The 11,046-nt window shown below is 44.0% G+C and overlaps 1 protein-coding gene across 1 annotated transcript; it reads right to left on the bottom strand.

Moving 5' to 3' along the window:
• Positions 1-327: 327 nt before the first annotated feature.
• Dynlrb2 (dynein light chain roadblock-type 2) lies at positions 328-9,539 on the bottom strand. Its single transcript, XM_051168781.1, has 4 exons — positions 9,432-9,539; positions 8,557-8,632; positions 1,295-1,462; positions 328-565 (listed from the first exon to the last, which is right to left on the bottom strand). Exons 1-4 carry the CDS (start codon positions 9,432-9,434, stop codon positions 522-524), a joined length of 291 nt encoding a protein of 96 aa, XP_051024738.1. The 5' UTR covers positions 9,435-9,539; the 3' UTR covers positions 328-521.
• Positions 9,540-11,046: the final 1,507 nt, after the last annotated feature.

The following is an 11,046-nucleotide window of genomic DNA, read 5'->3' as shown; positions in this document are numbered from 1 at the left end:
GTCCCCTCCCCTCCAGGCCCATGTATTTGAACAATGGGCCCCTGCTGGGGGTGCTGTTTGGGGAGGCTTTGGAACCTTTAGGGTGTGGAACCTTGATGGAGAACGTGTGTCACTGGCTTGAGGGGTTTCTAGTCTCATTTTACTCTCAGCTTGCTCTCACTGCTTTCTGGGCGTGGTTGAAAAATGAGAGCTCAGCTTCCTGTTTTGGCCCCGTCAGCTGCCATGCCTCCACCACCTTCATGGACTCTCTGGGTTTTGTTGTTGTTGTTTTTAAGTATGTGCGAGTGTCTGTGTGCACACGCTATTTAAAAACAAGAATATATATGGCAGAATTTGTTTATTATACAGCAAAAGTACAAGACCACAAAGCAGTCAAAAGGGACTAACGGAGACATATAGAGCAGTTTTGTTCTCAAAATAGGAGAGTGTGTTTCTGAACTCAATTAGGGTACACTTTTATGGACTAGAGGAGTCAAGGGGTCCCAGGCTTCGTCGTGAAGATGGAGTTGGCCATGGCAGGTTTACTCACATGGGTTCTGAATCACAATCAGAAGATATTCTTTATCTAGGGATAAACACAGATGACGAAGTTAACTCACTCACATCTGACCCACCAACATTTCCACTAGCCTGCCTTTCCCTTGCAAATACGTTATGGACATTGTGCCGACAATGGCTGCGCACCAGGACTAGCATGGCACACAGGAAAAGTTGAAAGCGCACAGCCTTGGCACAGCATTTATGATTTCATCTGTCTGTTGTCCCAGGGTGTGGATAATCTTAATAAATATCCTACAAGTGGTATTTACATGCAGCAGCACATAAAACTGTCTGGGGTGATAATGTGCCAGGTTTGTGGCTATAACACAATTATTCAGAAATGCCACATACACAATTCCTTCATGAGAGTGAGCCTCCAGCCATGTCTTCCAGGAGACTAGCTGGTTACACTCATGTCACAGGGCACATGGAGATAACACACAAATGGCCTTGGATATACCTCCTACTTTATTCCCAGGAGGGGCCTTTCAGAAAATCCATGTGCTATGTTTTCTGTAAGTGGGTAAAAATTCAGCTTGCTCAAAGGCCAAAATATTTTCTAATGTCATATAACTTTTGAGCGTGGCCCTTCAGAATCAAACACCTATGTCTTTGTAATCAGAGCTATATGCTTCACATTGCATGTTAAGATGTGTACCCTGCCAAGACATGATCATCCCCCAGTCTAAAAGCCAAGGCTTTTAAGCAATAAAGTAGAAAAGCATGTTAAGTATGAAGCAACATGTCCAGTTACCTGGGGCTACCATGATTTCATGTTTCTTCGATCTGATCCTAAGGAAAGTGAGGTCATTCTGGGGGTCAATGTCCCTGACCGTGCTCTTGGCCTTCATGGTCAGCTGGTGGAGAAGACCCGCATATTGGACTGTCGTGGAGTTGTCCAGGGTTGTTCGGATTGGAATGCCTGAGGTGAGATTTAATTTGGGGTTATTTCGCGCCTGATTCTAAGAGTGATATGTACACTGTACAAAAAAAACAAAAAACAAAAAAACACAAAAAACTACTGGGAGTTACTGATCCTTTCACACAGCAGAAAAACGGATGGTGGCCATTACTAGCTGGCATTGATTTTAGGTGATTATTTGTTTTTATCGTCTTTTTGTCTCTATGCAGAGTTTTAAATATAGTTGAGTCAAATGATGTTTACAGATTTTACTGTGGCTTTCTCATCATTTAAGTCAAAACACACATGCTTCCCTTGCTAATTATGCTGCTGCCACTACTGTTCATCTTTGCAAGCTTCTGTTTTACGGATTTGCTATGATAGGATCAATTTATTATTTGGGCATTTGGTATTTTACATTTTTTAAAATGGTAAATATCTTGTGCATGAATCATCTGGAAGCTGTTAATTGATTATTTTACTCCTAATCATTATGTATATGTTCATATATACGTATATAAGACTGCATTCTGGAGGCACCCCACTTATGAAATGTGTGGTCTATAATATGGAATTTGTCTGCTTCCTTGAAACAAGAGGCAAAATGAGACAGCACCGCCTACGCCTGGGGCTGTATTCAGCAGGGGCATCCCAAATTTCTAACTTCCCACAAGTGTTTTTGCAAACCTTAAATTTTATGTCAGGAAAACATGGTAACAAAAGCAAATGTGACTTTTCTGGGTGGGTGTCCCTGGTTTGTGCTTATTTTCTATTTAAGCATTATTAAATTTGGACTCTAGTTCACTCTGCTGTTGTATTATATGAGATTAAAACAGATCAAATCTATTGATTTAATTAAAAAAAAGTCTAGCCAGACTTTTTTTTTTTTTTTATCTAAGTCTGAGTCGATTCAGTTCAAAGCCATTTAAGCTCGATTGGGCTACCCAGCACCCAGTGTCTGCTATGCAGTAGGCACCAAGTTAGGTGCCTCACACACACTGTATCTGATCAGAGATGACCTTTACGTTGAGAACACCCGACAGGAGGAAACTCTAGCAAGGTCATTTCAAAGTGTGCCCTCACTTTAGGGGGACACATGACAAGGGTCTGTCTGGGACCACTGTCAGCTTTTATAAACATCTACATTTAGGATAGTCAACAAAAGTCCAAGGTATTGCTTAGGGTTCCTTCAGAAAGCACTGCTGCAGAAACTAATACCAAAAGAGCAGTTTTTCAAAGTTAAAGGATTCTTGTCATAGAATCTTATCACGTCTTCCTGAACCTCTGGGATCTGTCAGTTTTGACTTTAACATGACTGAATTTCCTTCTGTGATGAGCACCTTCTCCGTCATAGTAACAAAAGGGTTTCTGGTGTTCACAGGGTGACCTAAGCTGTAGATGAGGCTTTACACAAAACCACTGGTTTCTGTAATATTAGTTCCTGGCCACTTTCCCCGAAGGGAAGTCTGTTATCTCTCATAGCCAAGAAGTCACCAAGCACACATCTGTAGCCAGTGGGAGGCTGTGGTGTAGCAGGCACTTGGTTCTAGAGATGAACAGTTTGGTTTTCTATCTTAAGCACTGACAACCACTGAAGTCTGAATGGCTCAGTGTCGGGATAAAAAATAGAACCTGAATAAATTATTCAAAGCATAGATGACGAGACTATAAAGCTTAGGCAGTTGTCTGTTCATAATCCAGATCAATAAATAAAAGAGCCCACCTTTCTGAATAACACATACACAACTATGGAAATAGGATGTTCTCATTCTTGAAAAAAGACGAGGACAGGGTTGGGGATTTAGGTCAGTGGCAAAGTGCTGGCCTAGCAAATGCAAGGCCCTGTGTTCTGTCCCCAGCTCCCCACACTGACCAACCAACCAACCAACCAACCAACCAACCAACAAGGCAAAACAACCAATCAAGGAGTATTTAGTGAACTCTTGCTTTGTACCAGTTAAAATTAATATATTAGAAGGTAATATTTGGGCCGGGTATGGTGGTGAATGCCTTTAGAGGCTCAGACAGAAGGAGGGTTATGAATTTGAGGCCAGCTCTTTCCTAAAAGCAAAGCCAAAAATAAATTTAGTACTCGGCATACAGTTCAGTCACTTGTTTTGTGTGCGTGCGTGTGCATGCGTGTGCACGTGTGTGTTCATGTTCATGGAGAGGCCATAGAACAACCATGGGTATCATCCTCAGAGACACTGTACATCTCCGGTGGGGGAGTCTCTCATTGGCCTGTAGCTCATCAAGTTAGCCTGTATCAGCTGGCCACCAAACCCATAAGTCCCTCTGTCAACACCTCTCCAGTGCTGGCATTATAAGTCAGTACCACCACAACAAATGGGGATCAAACTGAGCCATCTGCAGCCCCAGTTCCTTCCTTCCTTCCTTCCTTTCTTCCTTCCTTCTTTCCTTCTGTCCTTCCTACAATAATAGGGCCTCGTTTCTTACATATCCACTCAGGACTATTTTATAAGGCTTGAAAATCACTTTGAATTATTATGTGATTGCTATAATCTATGTTTAATCCCTCCCCCTCTTCCTTCCACGTGTCCTTCCTTCCTTCCTTCCTTCTTTCCTCCCTCCATTTCTTTCCCTCCCCTCTTTCTTTTTCTCCCTCCCTCTTTCCTTTTGTGGTGCTGGGAACTGGAATCTGTGGTCTCATGTTTGCCAGGTAAGCACTCTGCCCATTGGGCAATCCCCAGCCTCACTCTCTATTTTTCTTCCATATGTAAGTGTATACACGTACCTAACTGTGTATGTAAACAGGAAATCCTGACTATTGCATTGTCCTCCACTCTTTCATATAACGACAAGTGGTTCACCATCTTTCTTCGAGAATATATATTTGTGTGTCTAGCCTCTATTTTAATAGCCCCTAATATTTTCATCTCGTACCTTTGGGATATTGTTTCATTCAGAACACTTAAGGCTAAATTGTCTAACAGGTAGTTGAAGGTCTGCTTTGTAGTCATGTAACCTACATGTCCTCCTGATGGGCAATTAGGTTCTCAGTCTATGACTTCTACCAACAAAGTTCTATAGCCTGTCATTGCACATTGGTTTGTTGGGTAGCAGACATTTCCAGAACAGAGCTCCCTGAACGTTTTAAAAATTGGTATTGTTGAATTTATGGTATCCTTCTAGAATATTACCAACTGCCTATGATCTCAGGATCATTATTGCAGTTTGCCATCTGCCAAGTGCGCATTTTTGCTTTGGTGGGTAGATTGTATTTCAGAAGAAAAGGAATCGGCTGGATGGCTGATAAAAATCTAAGGATATCCAAATGATGAATTGTTGCAAGTGTCAAGAATATTTAAAGTCAAAAGCCTATAGAAATTGGAAATATGCATAAAAGAACATATGACAGCTTTGAGTACTTGGGAGGTAGACATTTACATATCAGTGTTAAGATGACTTTTCTTCTAAATGGAGAACTAAAATAAATAAAGAATCCACTGCCATCGAAACCTAGACTACTCAGAACCAATGACTCAGCCAGAGGTCTCTGTTTTTGTCTTGGAAACAAAGCAAAGGCTCACTACGCAGCCTGGCATGTGATGCCATCTAAATGAATGAACATGGTAGACCTACTTAGTTAGCTACAAAGCTGACAGTGATGTTAACACATGTCTACCAGTCATCAGCCACAATTACTGGCAGAGAACAAGAGGGTGAGGGTGATAACAGTGTCCTAGGTAACTGCTTTTAGTACTAAACTACCCGGGCTTCTGAAGGACTGCAAGGCTGAACTGTAGTAAAAGATGCCCTCAGCCACACTTGAATAGACTGTTGAGATTGAGTGTTTTGTTACACTCAGGTCACATAACTTAAACCATCAATAAACATCCTTGACAAGCTCTGGTCATTAACCATCTCACCACGAAAATAAGACCCTCACTTATAGTTTTTGGGGAAAGGTTAATTTGACTTCAGGTGAAAATCAAGTTTCCACAACCCTTGAGAAGTGCCCTGAACCCTGACATAATATTATCCTAGTTGATGTTAGAGAAAAGCAAATGGTATTAAAAATAATATTTTGTTGTTGCTTTCAACTAGAAACCAAGAGAGATCTTCACTGAGAAGCTCAGGAAAGCAAATTTTGCTTCTAACTTTCACTTCCTGGGAAAATCACTCCAACATCTGAAACTTGCCCCCCCCCCTCTCTCTCTCTCTGTCTCTGTCTCTCTCTGTCTCTGTCTCTCTCTTTCTCTCTCCATGTGTGCGAGCATGCACGCACACACACGTATGTATGTATGAATGTATGTATATATGTATATATTCTTTTTCTTTTTGGTGACAGGGCATCACACAACTTAGGCTGGCCTCAGACTCTACATGGCTGAGGATGATCTTGACTTCCTGTTTGCACCTCCTCAGTTCTGAGATTATGGAGATTTTTTCACCATGCCCTATTTATTCAATGGAAGCCAAGGCTTCATGCATGGTAGACAGGCACCCTGCCAACTGAGGCACACCCCCAGCCCTTGCCCTACCCCATGTTTACTTGGAGTATACATATGTAGCAGGCTGTATAAACAATCTTTTCCAGATCCATATCTTTTCTCCATCACCCATCAGTGTGGTACTCTTCAGACATCTGATGTTCCTCAGCACTTAAGGGTATTTTACATTAGGCCATTCCAAGGGAGCAAATTTGGAAGTACTGGCCTGGGTACCACAGACCACTGTGCTTATACTGGGTGGAAGTGGGTCTCCAAATTTTTAAGTGCACCCTAAGCTTAAGAAGACCAGCTGCTTTGGAAAGAGGTTCTTGGTAGAGGCAACAGGTTAAAATGAAGCCACACTGGGTTAAGGTGGACCCTCATGGGTATAGCCTAGGGTAACATGTCTGTGAGCCAGTGACAGCAATGATATGACTACCATCAGAAAACTGGCAGGAGGTCAGGAAGCCTCCAGTCAGAGTCCTCAGAACGACCATGACCCAGTGACATGCTGGCTTCAATTTCAACCTTCCAGGTAGAGACATAATACATAAATTCTTGCTGAGTTTTTGTATGTGGTGTATAAGTGTGTTTGTGTGCACATGTGTGCACGTGTAGGTCAGAGGCTGACGTTGGGAGTCTTTCTATATCAGTTTTATGTTAAATTTACTGAAAGGTGTCTATCAGAGAACTTGGAATTTACAAATTCATTAGGCTGCCTGGCCAGGGAGCCCCAGGGAAACCCCTGTCTCTTCTTCCTTGAATACTCCAGGAGCACAGCTATAGCATCTACCTTTTTGACATGGGTGCTGGGGATTTGAACTCACGTCGTCATGATTGCACGGCAAGAACTTTACCAACTGAGCCATCTATCTCCCCAGGTCCCATTTCTGCTATTTAAAGCCAATGAGTGTATGGAATTTGTTGTCACAGCCAAAGGGAACTCACGAGTCACCTCTGCTAGACCACACAGGTAGCACATGTGAGTCAGGATGCGAGACCCTGCAGCAAATACTTGGATGCAGAATCCATTTAACCAGGGCCACACCAAGAGCTGCCCACTTCCTGGCAATACATGGCCCAGCTTTGGACTTCCTGTACAGACAATCCTGACCCTTTCTTCCTCATTCCTTAGTCACAGTCCCTATCACTACATGCATTTGGCAGAGCTATTTTTTTTTTTAATTTTATTTTATCAAACAGGACAAATGTTTTCTCTGTAAATCTCAACCAAATAAATCAAAGTTCTAAGAAATTCTTTAATTGGAATTAAGTGTTAACTACTAAACTGAGCACTTGACAGTCTTCTCATCTAACTGTCATGACCTCCAGAGCTCAGGTTATTTTCCATCCTTTATGACAAGGAAAGAACGCAGAATTTCAACTGTCCCTTAGCTGGTGGTTGCACAATAAAGCATTTACTGATGGGTTGTGCCAGAACACCATGCTGGGGACCTGCCAATTCTATGTTTGCACTGTGAATTATGCGAAGCGGCTACTCTTATTTCAAAGAATGCTCTGGAGATTTTTTTGGCACCTCTCACTCTTACAAATGGCTGAATTAGCAATGGGGGAAGCGGGGACCTTTGAGAGGTTGCCACTGTGACAGGGCATGGAGCAACAAGTAGGCAAAGCAAATGCTAGGGGGCGGGGGGGCTTGGGTGTTGGGGTGCATATGCAAAAGTCAAGGGACAAGTTGTTGGAGTGGGTTATCTCTTCCTACCGCGTGGATGCTGGGGAATAGAACTCAGGTCTTCAGGCTTGTCAGCAAGCAACTTTACCCACTGATCCATCTTGCAGGCTCACTATGCAGATGTGAATGGTTCAGAGACTGTGAGTCCTAGGCCAAGATTCACATTTCATAGTTGGCAGTGCATTATTCCTTCCTGCCTGTTATTTTTAAAGGCTATTCCAGAAATGTTATGAAATGATGTGTGTGTGTGTGTGTGTGTGTGTGTGTGTGTGTGTGTGTGTGTGTGTGTTGGCAGGTCCTGGGAAGACTTGGAGGGGGCAGTGGGGAAGAGATAAGACAAAGACACATTATATATGCATATGAAAATTTCAAAAATAGATTAAAATCATTCTTAAAATAAACAAAAACTGTACAGTTTTTAAACTAACTATGATAAAGGGAAATATTAATTTAAAATGGAGACTGAAGCTCTGTACTGTAGTCTTTATAAATTAAGCCAAAACCAAACTACCAGTCACTTAATTTTCCCTCTCTTCAAAAAGAGAGCATTGCTGGCCCTCTCGAAGTGATGTGAATTACCAGAGTTCCTGACGAAGACACTATGTGGTGGTTTTTAGGGGTACACGGGCATTGCAGACAATGTCTGTGCAGCCCCAGCTCTTAGATAAGTGATTGGTATACAGTAGGTATCCAATAGATGTCTGATGAGTAACCGCTAGAGCTGGTACAGACAAAACATGCTTTTAAGTTCAGAATCTTTTTTTTTTTTTTTTTTTTTTTTTGTTTTTCGAGACAGGGTTTCTCTGTGTAGCCTTGGCCATCCTGGACTCACTTTGTAGACCAGGCTGGCCTCGAACTCACAGCGATCCGCCTGCCTCTGCCTCCTGAGTGCTGGGATTAAAGGCGTGCGCTCCCACGCAGAATTTAAGGTGTGCGCGTCGAGCCCAGCCAAACTGTGGAAGAGTTACCTTCTGCGTTGACCACCATCGTTCCAATGACCCCTTTGTGGCTCTGGATTCTCTTGAGGGTTTCCTCCACCTCCGTCTGCAAGAGACCAGGTTTACCATTAGCCAAAAGGGTCTCCATGGTGACAGAAACTGCAGAGAAGATGGCTAAAACTTGGCCATTTCTTGGTCTCCTCATTTCTGGCACAGACTATCCACAGACTGCCTCAGTTCTGAGCATCTTAGGGGAATGTCTACAACTCCCTCCGCGAAGCCATCACCCTGCCCTCCTCCTCTATTGCTCCTCTCCGTTCTCTGCTTGTCCCTACCTTTCTTTCTCTTCCAAGGTGCTTCTCTTCTGCCTCCCCGGAGACCTTTATTGCAATCTCCTGAGTCCCCAACCCACCTCCTCCTCTCCTCTCCCCTGCCTTTCTCCCCCTCTTTCCTTTTTCTCCACCCTTTCCCCTTTGCTTCTTTCTCTCCCATCCCCCTCCCTTTCTTCTCTTCCGCGTTGCCTCTTTTACTTCCCTTTACTTTTTTTTTTTCTTTTCTCTTCCCTTCCCTTCCTTTTCTGTGCAGGTGAAGGGGGAGGGGAGTCGTCCCCCCCCCATTTTTCCCTCACCATTCCTCGACCCTCCCCCCTTCTTATTTTTCTTTCTTCCCTCTTTGCTTCTTGCTCCCAATCCCCTTCCCATTCTCTTGCCCTCCCGGTCCCAGGTCCCAGTCTTTCTTAGCTTGGGATCTTTCTCCTCCATCTCCGTTGCTCTTTGCAAACTTTTCTGACTCTGGGATTCTTCTCAGCACCCCCGTTTCTCAATAGTGCCCCTTCCAGCGGCCACCCAGTAAATAGTGAGACCCTCCCGGGACAGCTGTGCCTATGGACATGGACCCAGATTTACCATCGCGCCGGTGGGGACAGCTCCACTCTTAAGCCAGAGCTGCAGTTTCTGTGGCAGTCAACAACGCTTCCCCCGTTGCTAGGAAACCAGGCAGGAAGTGACTTCCAGAAAGCTGTGGGCTGCGCCTGCGCAACGGTCAGGCAGTGTCTGAAGCCGGTTTTTCTGCCTTATCCTGCCTGTGGCAGGTCGCTTTGCAGCCCAGCAAAAGGTTCTAAAAGTCAGGCAAGGGCGTTCCTTCCTGACGTAGCTCAAAGCGATGAGGTCGTGGTGGGATGCGGTCTCTCTTGGGTCTGATTTCTCCTCCTTACCATGTTTTCTGGAGATGTGGCGATCACTTGTCCCGGGAGTCACACAAGGGCAGGTAGCCACACTACCGCCCCCACGTGAGATACATGATACTCAAGTAGGTGCAGACAATATGCTTTGGATATGGTAGCACCCAGGGAGGTGCTCATGTCGTAAAACCAATTGATTTCACATACCGCTGGGTATTTGGTACTAGAGCTGAGTTGATCTAGAAAGTGTTGCAGGATGGTCTAGTGTCATTTCTGTTGCTGTGACGAAGGGCAACTTAGGGGAGAAAGAGTTCAGTTTAGCAGACAATTCCAGGTCGCAATCGTCGTTGTGCAAAAGGCGGGAACTTGAAGCATCTAGTTAGATCCGAATTCAGCGGGGGGCACGGGGTGGGGTGGGGTAGAGTGAGAAAGCCTATGCTTGGCTCATTTTTCCCCTCTGGTCCTTTTACTTTACTTTTTTCTTCTTTCTTTCTCCCTTTTTTTTGTTTTTTGTTTTTTGTTTTTGTTTTTCAAGGCATGGTTTTCTGTGTAGCCTTGGCTGTCCAGGACTCACTTTGTAGACCAGGCTGGAGTATTTAGCTCAGGGAAAGGTGCCTCCTACCTTTAGGCTGGGACTTCCTACATCAGTTAATCAAGACCATCCCCATAGACATTTCCACAAACCGACCTGTTCAGTCCCTCGATGAGATCCTCTTCCCCAGTAATTCTTCACTGTGTCGTATTTACAATTAAAACTAATAATCAAATAGTTAAAAAAAAATGAATCTGAAGTATGTTTGTGTATTGTGTGTGTGTACATTGCCTCGACTGGTTGACTATACTGTTTTGCAGTAATAAAAACGAGAGTCTTTGCAGCAACTCTGGTTGGATTATATAAACTCTTGACTCTTTGCCCCTCCCCCCTTCTCCTAGTGTTTTCTGATCAAGGAGATTTCCACTTGAATCTACACACACCCTTTGTTTTTCTTATAAAACTCTGGCTATGCAGCGTATCTGTTATGTCAATCAACTTTAATGAAGGAAGGACCTGCATATGCATGGGGCGTGAGTTCCCTCGTTTCTGGAGTCAGGGTGTCAAACTTGTTCAGCAGCTGACAGCTGTGATCAGAGGCAGGCAGGACTCCAGCACGAAAGGCTCTGACGGGCGGGCGAACCCAACATCTCCGAAAGAAATGAGCAGTGGCCCAACTGACTCCCACCCAGCAGTCAAGTTGGACTCGGTGCATAGGAAATCAATGAGAAGACTGCGAGCCATTTTCTCCTCATTGACTTTTCACTCTAATTATTCCTCGGAGGTAGCTTGGTTTAATTTCTATGCG

Source organism: Acomys russatus, chromosome 26 (genome assembly GCF_903995435.1).
Source record: "Acomys russatus chromosome 26, mAcoRus1.1, whole genome shotgun sequence".
NCBI classification, from domain to species: domain Eukaryota; kingdom Metazoa; phylum Chordata; class Mammalia; order Rodentia; family Muridae; genus Acomys; species Acomys russatus.
The sequence above is the reverse complement of the archived record's forward strand: the minus strand, read 5'-3'. Positions and strand labels throughout refer to the sequence as shown.

Excerpts from the sequence above, each read along its gene's own strand:
- Dynlrb2 (XM_051168781.1), bottom strand. Across the intron at positions 1,463-8,556 it reads GATGGTGGTCAACGCAGAAG|GCATTCCAATCCGAACAACC; the intron begins GTAACTCTTCCA and ends ATCTCACCTCAG. Across the intron at positions 566-1,294 it reads TGAAATCATGGTAGCCCCAG|ATAAAGAATATCTTCTGATT; the intron begins GTAACTGGACAT and ends GTTTATCCCTAG.